The sequence below is a fragment of the Naegleria fowleri genome (genome assembly GCF_008403515.1).
Source record: "Naegleria fowleri strain ATCC 30894 chromosome Unknown tig19, whole genome shotgun sequence".
NCBI classification, from domain to species: Eukaryota; Heterolobosea; class Eutetramitea; order Acrasida; family Naegleriidae; genus Naegleria; species Naegleria fowleri.
Window position 1 is genome coordinate 682819 of NW_025407951.1, and position 12925 is coordinate 695743.

Sequence of the window (12925 nt, forward strand, 5' to 3'; positions counted from 1 at the left end):
GGAAGTCAATTTTGGATCATGTGAGTAATCAGAGCACTTCTCAACGCCTTTTGAGAGTTTCAAAACACCCATTGTAAGTCCTGATGATTCTGCCACACATGATCATCTCACCTTAATAAGAGCTCAATAATATCAACAAAAGAACAACAAGACAAAATCGCCCAATGTTTATAAATTGTAGATTTAGAGGGATCTCAAAACAGAGTTTTGCTTTTCATCAGTTATAATCTTACCAAGTTCTGTCACAAATGACTTGTCAATACTGTCTTCACCAACGTCAGCTCTCCATCCACCGAGGTCAGATGGCAAGTAATCTTGAGTGAAGGCAACTCTGGTCTTGAGTGGAGCAAGAGTTCCGACAGTAGCCATCTTCATCTTGTAAAGGTGGGTGGTGTACTTGGCTGGCAATGGTTCAGCCATGGTCAATTTTCCGTAAGCAATTTGGAAATGAGCATTGTACAACTTGTTGTATTCTCTGACAATGGTTTCAAAGATTGTTTCTTGTCCTCTTTGATAAACAGTTCCCAACAAGTCAGTTCCAACCTCAGGTGCAACTCCAGATTGTTTCAAGAACTGAGTGAAAGTCTCAGTGGTTGCAGTGAGAGGTGTTCCTTGTTTCTTGAAGAAAGCCAAAACTTCTTCCAACTACGAATTAGAATATTGGTGTGTTGTTTGTTGTTGTCCAACAGAATGTGTGTAATAATCGTAACGTAAATCACCACCCATTTGAATATTCAATCCAAAAGAATCCAAAAAAGATTGTCATTGAAAAAGGGTTTTTGTTGTTGTTGTTGTTAGGAATTGATTGAATGTGATGATGATGTTAATATTGTTTGGTTATCCATTTAAACAATGATGACAAGGGTTGTCGTACCCATAACAAAAAAGAATGAAAAACAATGAAACATTATAAGTCAAGACATGACAAATGAAGAAAATATAACGTACGCTCAACTTGATGTATCCGAGTTGGTTGGTATTGAAACCGTGTCTGAACAATTGTTGGGCATATTCACCTCCAAATCCTTCAGTAATCACTGGGTACTAGTAGTGTAAATCATAAATGAGCAATGTAAGAAAGGAATAATGACAACAAACAAATTGTACATACTTTGTTCAATTCCTTGGTGAATTTATCGTTTTCATTGAAAGAATCGGTAAAATAGTTGGCTCTTTGATTAGCGAAAATACATAATCTTGCGTTGCTCTATTATTGTTGAAATGAAGCAGAATAATATTGACCGAAATAAATTAGGCAACGAGGAACATGGACATTGGTGTTTTAGATTTCATCATTGCGATAATATCTTCAAAAGATGCTCACCTTTGATGATCGGAAGAGGTTCTTGCTGGCTCTCAACATTTTTTTTAAATTTGTCATACTTTACAATACGAGCTGACTTTGCTTTCATCTTGATTCCATGATAATTGATGGCAATGTCTACTCTCTTATTCTCTATCGATAAATGTCAACGAGAGATTTATCCAGTATGACATTGCTATTCGTCAGATCTTTTGTCTCCCAAAGAAAGCCTCATCAAAAAAGAAGAACAAGGAAAAAATACTTGTTGTTTCGTGTGGAATGATTGTTCAACACATCGCAGTGTTCATTTCGGATCATGGTCTTGGACATCTCACTCGATTAGCTCCCACCGTGAATGAATTATATCGAAAATTTCCCAATGCCCAATTTCATATCATCACCAATGTTAACAAATTCTTCATTTCCGAGAGATTGCAAGAAATTCCTCGAGAACAAATTCGTTTATTGAACATCAAGATATCAGTTGGACTCATTGAGGAAGAGAATACTGTCTCTACGTGCCCTTTTAAAACCATTGAAATGTGGAAGCAACATTGGGATCAACACTATCGATGTTTGTATGATGATAGTATTTATGAGGATAACAACGGCATCTATAACAACACGACTGAACAAAAACCATCCAATGATGATGATGATAGCGATCAAACAAATGATGAAAGACGAAATGTTTCTCATCATTCTTCAATGATTTTTGCAATTGAAGAGTTTTTACAGCCTTATCAAATTCAATTAATAGTTTGGGATGTTCCTGACGTTGCACCAGTGATGGCGAAACGATTGAATGAAAAATATTCAAGAGAAGGAGAAAGTAAATGGCCTATTTCAATAGGTATGTCATTGAGTAGCTGTATGGCAAAATTGTTGGAATTTTTGACCGTTATTGAATGTATATTGCTCCAATTTCATCATTTATCATGTATGCAATTTCTGGATTCATTTTTGATATATATTGTTGTATAATAATATTACTCAATAGGCATTTCAAATTGGTGTTGGGAATGGATCTATGAACATTGTATGGACCATTTTCCACAAGATTTTCCAAAAGATAAAATTCTAGGTCATATTCATCAGAGACCCGTGACATTTCAAGAGCTAGAAAAGGAGAAACAATTAATGGTGAAACAATCGAGATTATTGTACAGTACTTTGGGAAAAACCGATTTATTTATTCAACTACCGTATCCAACCGATGAATTGCCATTCAAAAAAGATCTCACTATTGTGAAACCTCTTGATAACAGTTGGCCCATTACAGAAACCATCAAAAAAGCCAAATTCACTAAAGATCAAATGAAGCAGTGGATATTCTCCAAATCGAAGATAGCATCAAGCTCCAACACGTTGGATCTATCACAAATTAAGGTCATGATGTTTTCATTTGGAGGCCTCAGTTTTCCTTCCTCAACGCTCATTCAAGAAAAAGAACCCACTTGGAGCATTCCAAACGATTGGTTAGTGGTAGTCATGTGTAGTTCCAAAATTGAGGGAGACACCATCCCAGCCAATGTTGTGAATTTAACATTCTTAGATTTGGGTAATGAGTGTATTGATTTTGCAAGGGATTTATTACTGGCTGTGGATGTTCTTGTTGGAAAAACATCCTACGGTACCGTCACAGAAACACTCTTTCATCAAATTCCAACCATGTATTTGGAAAGGTATGGGATGATTGAACATGGCTATACAGAGAGGTAAGTTGAAGGCGCATTCAATGTCGAACGTTAAATGTTGAGATCAATCTCGTTTGAATCATGCACTTCTCATTGCAAATTCATTTATGATTATTCATTTGTTAGAGCTCTCAAAGATAACCTTGGAGAGGAATGTGTTTGCCAAGTGGAAGGCGATGAAGTAATCAACGCTCTTCCATCTCTATTCCTTAAGGCCTCACAATTAGTCGAAAATAAGAAAAAGAGAGGTTTAGAAAACTGTAAGGACGGACGCCGAGTTGATCTTGAGTTTAATGGTGGCCAAAAAGCAGCTGACATGATTTGTTCTTTCTTGGAGAGTAACAAGTAATTAATTGGTGATGAGTGAGAAGAAATGTGATTTGTGAAGTTTTAATTTTGTGTAACGGAAAAAAAGTGCGCCAAAAACAATTTTGAACCAAAAACAATTACAAAAAAAATCATCAAATAATTTTCCCTCTCTTCCGTGTGGATAGAACCAACATACACAAGGTCAATACATACATTCAACAAGTTTTGACCAATCTCTCTCCGAGATCTGTTTCATTTCCAAAAAGCACATTTTCAATCCCTTCTTTCTTCGAGTCCATAAGACTTGCCAAATTTAATACACGAGAAAAATTCCTCCAAACTCAAACTCCCACTCATAAATCTCCTCTTTTTCATTGATATTTCTTCATCATCATTCATCCATTCATAAAATGTCTCTTGCATGTGAGGAAAACGTTGTTTCCTACTCGGAAAGACAACAACAGCAACAAGTCTCTCCCGTCTCACAAAAATTGTTGAGATACAGAAAGATTGAAAAGGTCGGAGAAGGAACCTATGGAGTTGTTTATAAAGTGAGTATCTAATGACGAGTCATTGTTATAATTATTGAGAATTTTCCTTGAAACCACTTTCTTATATTTTTGGTGCTTATTTTCATCATGATGACATTCATTCTCTATTGAATGAAGGCTGAAGATACCCAAACAGGACAAATTGTGGCCATTAAAAAGGTGAGATTGGAACAAGAGGATGAGGGTGTACCATCAACATCCATCCGAGAGATCTCTCTTTTGAAAGAGCTGAATCATCCCAATGTGGTGCGGTAAGTAGTTGCGCACATTGTGCTAACGAATGTTGAATGAACTAAATCATGCCATTGATCTTGCATTTGAATCATTTGAATCCACCCGTTTGGAATGACTTTGAATTTAACTAGATTGCATCAAGTGATTCACAGTGATCAACAACTGCATCTCATCTTTGAGTTTATTGATCATGATTTGAAGAAAAAGAATGACCACTATAAAAAGGTTCTCAAACAACCAATCCCACCCCAAGACATAAAGATGACAGTTTACCAAATTCTTAAAGGTATTGCCTTTTGTCATTCCCAAAGAATTATTCACAGAGATTTGAAGCCACAAAACATTTTGATAAGTGTTGAAGGTGACATCAAATTGGCTGATTTTGTAAGTGATCTGTTGATAGATTTTATTCATCTCTAATAATCATTGAATGTTTACATGACACACATTTGTTGCGTCATACTTGCTTTCATAATACACATTGGGTGCACAATAACGTAGGGATTGGCTCGTGCTTTCCAAATTCCAACAAGAACCCTCACTCATGAGGTTGTAACATTATGGTATAGAGCACCAGAGATTCTGTTAGGTTGCAAGAGATATTCTACGCCAGTGGATGTGTGGAGTATTGGATGCATCTTTGCAGAGTTGTGCAATGGATCAGCTCTATTCCCTGCAGACTCTGAAATTGACATGCTTTACAAAATTTTCCAAGCTCTGGGAACACCTAATGAGCAAGTGTGGGAAGGTGTCACGACACTTCCATTGTGGAAATCAATATACCCTCAATGGCGTGGCAATTTCATCAGGAGCTTGGTCCCATCATTGTGTGATCAGGGCATTGATTTGTTATCGGTATGTAGAAAGATCATTTATTGAAACAAACTGTCATGATTAACTTTAATACTGTTTGTCCTTTAAACCCTTGCAGAAAATGCTTGTGTATCAACCAAATAAGCGCATCACTGCCAAACAAGCTCTCGAACATCCATACTTTGACGATATTCGTTAAACCTGAACATCGAATGAATGCTTGAAAATTTTAAGAAGTTGGTAAAAGTTGTCCTTCCTTCATTCGTGTACCTCATTAACGTTGTTCATTGGAATGTGTTACTTGTAATAAAGCTTAACACACTACATTAATGAATGTTCATTGAAACCAACAAAATTTTAACTTATTAAACTTTTATCATTCTTTAACTAAATCGCAAGTAATAAATTAATGACTGTCTTGTTGTAATTGTTCTCTCTTTTGAACAGCAGCATATTTCACTAATCCCACATAAGGTGGAGATGGATTTTCAAGAGAGCTCTGGAATTCTGGGTGATATTGAACGGCCACAAAGAATTTGTGAGTAAGAATTTCGCAAATTTCCTGTCGTTGTCTAGTTGTGTCTTGAGCCACAAAGCATAATCCATTTTGAGCAAATTCTGCAACTAGAGCTGGATTCACTTCGTATCTATGTCTGTGTCTTTCAGTAATTCTTGGTTTCTTGCCATACAATTCAAAGATTTTAGATTTCGAGAGAAGAGAACCTTCTAAATTTTCAACTTCAGCCTCATCACCGCCCGTAGGTGAATTCACAAAGATGGATGTTCTAGCTCCCAATCTCATGGTACCTCCTAAATGAGTCTTGGAGATTTCTGGCATGTACACAATGACATTCTTTGGTTCAGTCTTCTTCTTTCTATCCTTCTTTGGACTCTCTTCCACAGCAGCTTCATTGTTAAATTCCTCGCTTGTGGCATTTTGATAACTCAATACGTTTCTTGCAAATTCAATGACAGCCAATTGCATTCCCAAACATACTCCCAAGAATGGAATGTTGTTTTCTCTAGCATACTTGATAGCAGCAATTTTTCCTTCTGTTCCACGAATGCCATAACCTCCAGGAACTAAAATACCATGGCATGAGCGAAGAAGATCCCAATTCGAGGTATAGGAGTCAGAGCTTTGAGAGGATGCTTCATCGTCTTCTTCAACTTTTGAAGAGGTAGCACTTGAGGAAGATTCACACTCCAATGTACTCGATTCAATGTAAATGAGTTCAATTTTTTCGCCCAAATATAAGCTTGCATGTTGGAACGATTTTTGAATGGAAAGATAAGCATCAGGTTGTTCCGTATATTTACCAACAATGGCAATTCTAGTTGCAGTTTTTTGAGTGTCAACTTCCTCGAATTTTGTAATAAAGTTAGTCCAAACTGGCAATTTGTCAAATTCCAAATCACCCTTTTGTTGCAAGCCAAGTCTCTTTTGAAGCAATTTACCGAGACCTTGTTGAGCCAATAACTCTGGAACAGCCAACAAGTTTCTAATGTTGTGACAGCCAATCACGTGGTTGCATGATTCTACGCCACAGAAATTGAAAATCTTCTCTCTGACTGACTTTTGCAAGACTTTTTCAGATCTCACAACAATGAAATCCGGAGAGAAACCAACAGCCCTCAATTCTCTGACACATTGTTGTGTAGGTTTTGTCTTTTGTTCGCTTTCACTGGTAATGGTTGGAGCCAAACTGACCATAATGCAGCAAAAGTTTTCTCTTCCAACCTTTTGCTGGAATTGACGTAAAGCTTCAATGAATGGCATTCCTTCAATGTCACCAATGGTACCTCCCAACTCAATAATACAGACATCTGGATTTGAAGATGGATGTTTCTCCAAAATTGCAACATCTGTGGTGACAATACTGACACGGCGAATCCATTCTTGAATTTCATTTGTCACATGAGGTACCACTTGAACAGTCTTTCCCAAATAATCACCTCTTCTTTCCTTCTCAATGACAGACTTGTAAATCTTTCCTGTGGTAAGGTTATTGTCAGAGTGAAGTCTCAAATTCAAAAATCTTTCATAATTTCCCAAGTCCAAATCCACTTCACCTCCATCATCCAACACATAGACCTCACCATGTTCTATTAATTGGTATCATAAATATATAGAATATTTTGTACCACAATCCCATCAGACAACCCATTCCACACATACACATGAATTGCATTGAGGTTTGAGAACCAAAAATCATCATCAAGAAAATAAAATTGGAAAATGATTGGGAATATTTTTTTGTGCATTTGAATTTCAGATGTTGAGCCATTATCATCATGATGGTGAAACGGACAGAGAACAAATTGGAATCATCAGAATATTCTTCTTTGATACATACCATAAGGGGACATGGTACCAGCATCAATATTGATATAGGGATCAATCTTAATACTCGTAACATTTTGTCCAGCTTCCTTCAATAGTCTTCCGACACTACTGGCAATGATACCCTTTCCGAGACCTGAAATCACACCACCAATGACCAATACGTATTTGGTTTTTGAACTCATGGGGAAATAATGTGTGTGGTTGCTTCGTTCTTGTTTAGACAAAACAAAATTGGAAGTTACAAAAGTTTATGCAGGCTTTTGGGTTTCACCGAGTGCGAGTGAGCCTTTCTCGACTTTTTTTTCAAAAAGAAAAACAAGTGGTTGTTGTTTGGTGGGGACCTTGAAGCAAGCACTGGATCGTCGGTTGTGTGTGATCTTGGTTGTGCGCTTCTTCTTCATCGCATTTTCATCCTTTGGTTTCTCATATAGTTTCAAAAGGTTCATTCACTGTTGTTTGCTCATAGATGCTCATCAGTTGTTGTTCATGAAAAGTCTGGAAAAAGACAACTCAATTTCTTACCTGTTCCTTCAAATTCAAGAATGAAACAGTTTTTCCTCTCGTGTTCCACACGGACTTGTGTCCAACTTGCTGCCGACACATCATTGCATCCTAAAACAAAAAAAGCATCATGAGAAACAAACCATCCTCTTCGTCATCCTCCTCCTCTCAAGAGAAGAAGAATCTTCCAAAAAACAAGAAGAACTCGTATTCAGGTGTTGTCGCTGCAGGAAAAAGAAATGATTTGACCCATTCATGTTCCTCCTCTAATCCTATGGACAAGACCTATTCCAAAATTCAAGACTTGGAGAATACAGAGAAACTTCTCATCCAATCTCCAAAATTTGATGTCGATGCCTTTCGGAGATGGTACAAATTCTACTTGAATGAGAACAATCGAGATGCTCTCAAATCCATGAGAATTTACATCATGAAAGATACTCAAAAAGCAATGGAACAGGGTTATTATTTCACCTCATCGTCGTGTAACAATACCAGCAAGGTTGTTTTGAGAAATTCTGAAAAGGAATTGTTTGAGAAACAATTGAGAATGAATAAGGTCTATCTCTATGAAGAACAGGATCGAGTGGTGGAGAGTAGTATGACTCAACCTGGTACTGGTAGTGGTGCCAATAGTAGTAGTGGAAGCAGTTCTGCTGTGGATGCTGCTCTGAGTAGTACTTGTTCAATGCCACAACCAGCCACAACAACTGTTTCGTCCAGAGAGTCTTTGAATTCCACACTCATTACGGTGGTCAAGGAAGATTGCATCTCATCTCTCATCAAATTGCATGAAAAAGGTCTTAATCCCTGCATTTTGAATATGGCTTCTCGAAATAAGGGAGGTGGAGGATTTGAAACAGGTCAACCCTCACAGGAAGAGACCTTGTTTCGTGTGAGTAATTACATTCATTCCTTATTGGATCCCAATGACATTTATTCCAAATACTCTGAGTCCATAACATCGACCCACCAGCAACGGAGAACCTTATCAAATCATCAAACTCACATCAATAATAATGATGAACATGTGAATACTTCGATGGGACCAAAGGACTTTTATCCTCTTTCAGATTTTCAAGTGATTTATTCTCCCAATGTTCAACTCTTTCGAAATGGAGAAGATAAGGCCTATGAATATTTGGAGTGTCCTTTGGACATTTCCATCATTGCTGCTTCTGCCTATATTCGACCTGGTACTTTCACTGATAAGAAAACCAATCAATTGCGAATGACTTCTAAATTTGAGGAAGGTACAAAACAAAAGATTAGAATCATTTTACATGCGGCACTTGACAATGGTCATGATAGTATTGTCTTGTCAGCATTTGGCTGTGGGGCCTACAAGTGTCCGAGTGGTCACACGGCTGAGCTCTTTCATGAGGTAATTCATAAGGAGTTTCCAAATCGATTTAAGGAAATTGTGTTTGCCATTCTCGATAATGACTATACAGTCAAGAATTCAACAACAGTGGATAATAATAAGAAGCAATCGGTAGAAGGCAACAACAGTTCCTCAAATTCTTCTTCAAATTTTGAATCATTTAAGAAGGTCTTTTCAAACTGATGACAATTGTTTGAAATAATGAGCTCTCAGTTGTGCTTGCATGCTCACCGGTATTATCACAATGAACCACAAGTAAATTCATTTGAAATTGTTAAATCAATCACAATTGATCATCAACAAGTAATTCAAGCCCATTTATTCGAAAATTTCATCAATGGTCGAAGGTTCCTTTGGAGCTTGTTTCTTGGCAGTCTTCTTCTTGGCAACCTTCTTCTTTGGAGCTTGCTTTGTACCTTTCTTGTTCTTTCTAACGGTGATGAAAATCTTCTTCTTTGGAGCTCCCTTCTTTCTTCGAATGGTAATTTCAATCTTCTTCTTCTTGGACGCTTCCTTGGTGACTAACCTTGTGGAGTTACAATTAGCGAGTAATTTCAACTTTTTGATGGTTGTTTCAGAAAGTTTCTTCTTCTTCTTCTTTGGAACAATCTTCTTGGTCTTTTTGATGGTGATAATAATCTTCTTTGGTCCTCTTTGAACCTTCTTTCTTTTGCACTTGTTGACTTTAATCTTTAAACACATTCTACTTCTCTTGAAAAGACATTTCAACAATCTCTTTGCCACACGTCCAAATCTTGGTCTTGCACGATTTCTACATCTGAGAGGTCTTCTTCTTCTCAATGAAGCCCACAATCTTCTCAAATGCAAGGATCGAAGATGTCTTCTTGGATGGAATCTTCTTCCGTGACATCTCTGAGCTGAAAAAATTGCTCTCAATTTACGAACCAATGATCGAGTTTCACCTCTTGAACATTTCAAAGATGATCTTCTCTTTTGAATTTCAACCAACTTTTTTGGCTTTTTTTTCTTTTCCATAACAAGAACAACTTTTCGTTTGGGTTGACGATTTCTCTTCTTGTGATGAAGTTCAATCACAAGGGTTCCAGTAGATTTCTTTGATTTTGACTTTGGTCGACAAGTATTTCTTCTTCCTTTAGGAATGTTGAAGGGTGGAATTTTGATGGTGATTGGCTTGGAAGGAATGGTAATGACTTGATAACCATTTTGGGAAGTGGCATCTGACGTGGTGGCAGAAGAAGCACTCGTACTGGCATCTGATGATGTTGATGTGGTTTGTTGTTGTTGAGTGGTTGTTGGTACTGGAATTTGCAAATTAATGACATGAGTTTGTGGAGCTTCTTGTTGTTGGTTTTCTTGTTGCTGAGTTTGCCCTGAAGATTGAATTTTGAAATTATTTCCGAGAGCACTCAAGGTAAATCCGTGTGTTGTGGAGAGTGTCGTCAAGAAACACACCACCAACAACAACAACAAGATGCCAGCTCTGGCGGTTGTAGGTTTCATTTTTTGAGATGTGAATTTAAAAAAAGTGACATCTGACGGGTGACCCAGCGTCTGATTCTGACAAGATCTCTCCCGCAATATCCGAGTGAATATCAAACTTCACAACCATATCATTTCGAACAAATTTCTGAACATCCAAGTGCAAAGCCTTCAAGAATCGACCAATAAAAGTTTCATATGAAATCAAGCGCAAACCCAAAGATGTCAAATTCATCAGCGACAAGCAATTAAGGTAAAACAATATTTGATCTTTATTTGCATTAAGGAACAACATCCTTAAGCACGCAAACATGGAGTGTTCCAAGTCCATTCAGTGACATACCTTTGAAGCGAACCAATGCAAATTTCAAACCCGCTCTTCAATTTGGATGATGAAACATCTAAAACATTATTTCAATTGTTGTTTCTTGTTATTAATAACAAACAAACTTGATCCATAGCATTCTCATCTTCCAACTTGAAGTGTTTTAAAAATTCCAAAAAAATGTCCTCACAAAAATGATGAAACGAAATCATTTTTTCATGGAAGAATTGAAACTCACCTGGAATGAATTTGAACAACAATACGATTTTAATCCTAATTTCATTGATTTGAACAAGTTTAAACTATACATGAAATACCCACGACCATGAATAATAATTGAAATTTACAACAATATTTGAAATTTACACTAACCTTGATGACAAACAATAATTGAAATTTACAACAATAATTACACTAACTTTGATGACATGAACCACCTTTAACTGTACTAATTGCACACACAGCCATGAATAACGTGTGAATTTTCGAACAAATAAACGCATGGACAGTGATAAAAAAAAATGTCCTCACAAAAATCTTTCCACTTTCGTTCCGAACATGTCAAACCGACTCGCTCCGAAGAAGAATTCGAGCCTTCTTCAAAGACTTCTTCAAGCAGCAGCAGCAAACAATTAGATTCGAAAAAGTTCAATGCTTTTTCTTTGAATCTATCGAGTAGCAATCATGACCAAAATAGGTCATTGTCTTCATCATCATTCCTTGATTCGTCGTCCTCATTGAAAAAAGTTCCTTTTAAGAGCGAAAAGATGAATCCAACAATAACAACAACAAGTCAATCATTCGATTTTTCAAAAAAAACATTCCAACCTGTTCTAGAAAAAACGTTGAGTGGTACTCGAGTACTGATTTCTGAGAGTACTGATTCTTCTTCAAGTTCTGTAAAGAAAAATTTTCGATTTATTTGTGTGTTAGATTTTGAAGCTGTCTTTTCTGAAGATTGTAAAACCAATCGAAATTATGACATGGAAATTATTGAATTTCCTTCTGTGCTGCTGGAATATGAATCTCCTCACAAACTTCGAGTGGTGGATCAAATTCAAAATTATGTTCAAACTCGAAGAATTCCCAAGTTGAATTCTGAATGTACAGCCGTGACTGGAATTACTCAAGAAATGGTTGATAATGGGGTGTCATTTGAGAAAGCATTAACCCTTCATACAGAATGGCTTTCAAAACATTTGAACGGAGAGGAACCTTCTGCTTCAAATGTATTAATGACCACTTGTGGTGATTGGGATTTGAAAACTATGATTCCTCATCAAGTTTTTCATGAGAAGAAATGCATTCCTCTTGTAAAGAGTCACTTGTCACAATGGTGTAATGTCAAAGAGGTTTATGGTAGATTCATGGATAAACAAAAAGTCAATGGAATGCTTACCATGTTGAATGGTTTGAATTTGGAACTTGAAGGAAAACATCATAGTGGAATTGATGATTGTAAAAACATTGCTCGAGTGATTTGTGAATTAGTTTCAAGAGGATGTTCGTTGGATGTGACAGCTCGTTTGACATGTAAACATGGAGAATGTTCACGAACGAAAAATAGTCAAGTGGAACATGTTTCCTACAACCCAAAAATTGCTCTTAACAATTTTGTCGTTCAGAGTCGTGAATGATTCTAAATGACTCTATGGGCCCAATTTAGCTCTCACGAAATGTCACCTGATGTCATTCTAAATGTCACCTGCCACTCATTTTTAAATTTTCAAATAATTCACTCACTGATTTTCAAATAACTGTACAACGTTTGGTTTATTGTAAAGTAAGTTCGTCCTCTTTGTATACGTTGTTTGAGAGGTCGAGGACACATTTTTTCATCTGTCAAGTCTTTCCAATCTTCTTTTTGGAAGTTTCTAATTCTGCAAATGCGTTTCACTATTTATTCAAAGTGCGAGGATTCTCAATCTTGCACACACATGTCGATTTGATTCTAAACGAAGAGAGGTTTTCTCTTTTCACTTTATTTAGACATTGGCGAG

The 12925-nt window shown here is 36.8% G+C and overlaps 7 protein-coding genes across 7 annotated transcripts; 4 read left to right on the forward strand and 3 right to left on the reverse strand.

The window, feature by feature from the left end:
- Nucleotides 1-183: 183 nt before the first annotated feature.
- On the reverse strand, nucleotides 184-1363 carry FDP41_013682 (uncharacterized protein; the record flags this gene model as incomplete). Its single annotated transcript, XM_044704339.1, has 4 exons — nucleotides 184-645; nucleotides 949-1044; nucleotides 1112-1207; nucleotides 1325-1363. 4 exons carry the CDS (start codon nucleotides 1361-1363, stop codon nucleotides 184-186), a joined length of 693 nt encoding a protein of 230 aa, XP_044565181.1.
- Nucleotides 1364-1582: 219 nt separating this feature from the next.
- On the forward strand, nucleotides 1583-3349 carry FDP41_013683 (uncharacterized protein; the record flags this gene model as incomplete). The annotated part of the gene is made up of 3 exons (XM_044704340.1): nucleotides 1583-2156; nucleotides 2304-3021; nucleotides 3127-3349. The coding sequence occupies 3 exons, from the start codon at nucleotides 1583-1585 to the stop codon at nucleotides 3347-3349; spliced, it is 1515 nt and encodes a 504-aa protein (XP_044565182.1).
- A 370-nt stretch (nucleotides 3350-3719) lies between these two features.
- FDP41_013684 (uncharacterized protein) lies at nucleotides 3720-5106 on the forward strand (the record flags this gene model as incomplete). The annotated part of the gene is made up of 5 exons (XM_044704341.1): nucleotides 3720-3860; nucleotides 3978-4111; nucleotides 4226-4478; nucleotides 4596-4949; nucleotides 5026-5106. 5 exons carry the CDS (start codon nucleotides 3720-3722, stop codon nucleotides 5104-5106), a joined length of 963 nt encoding a protein of 320 aa, XP_044565183.1.
- Nucleotides 5107-5313: 207 nt separating this feature from the next.
- Nucleotides 5314-7436, reverse strand: FDP41_013685 (uncharacterized protein; the record flags this gene model as incomplete). The annotated part of the gene is made up of 2 exons (XM_044704342.1): nucleotides 5314-7013; nucleotides 7265-7436. The coding sequence occupies 2 exons, from the start codon at nucleotides 7434-7436 to the stop codon at nucleotides 5314-5316; spliced, it is 1872 nt and encodes a 623-aa protein (XP_044565184.1).
- A 449-nt stretch (nucleotides 7437-7885) lies between these two features.
- FDP41_013686 (uncharacterized protein) lies at nucleotides 7886-9322 on the forward strand (the record flags this gene model as incomplete). The annotated part of the gene is made up of 1 exon (XM_044704343.1): nucleotides 7886-9322. One exon carries the CDS (start codon nucleotides 7886-7888, stop codon nucleotides 9320-9322), a length of 1437 nt encoding a protein of 478 aa, XP_044565185.1.
- Nucleotides 9323-9457: 135 nt separating this feature from the next.
- Nucleotides 9458-10621, reverse strand: FDP41_013687 (uncharacterized protein; the record flags this gene model as incomplete). The annotated part of the gene is made up of 1 exon (XM_044704344.1): nucleotides 9458-10621. One exon carries the CDS (start codon nucleotides 10619-10621, stop codon nucleotides 9458-9460), a length of 1164 nt encoding a protein of 387 aa, XP_044565186.1.
- Nucleotides 10622-11446: 825 nt separating this feature from the next.
- Nucleotides 11447-12562, forward strand: FDP41_013688 (uncharacterized protein; the record flags this gene model as incomplete). The annotated part of the gene is made up of 1 exon (XM_044704345.1): nucleotides 11447-12562. One exon carries the CDS (start codon nucleotides 11447-11449, stop codon nucleotides 12560-12562), a length of 1116 nt encoding a protein of 371 aa, XP_044565187.1.
- Nucleotides 12563-12925: the final 363 nt, after the last annotated feature.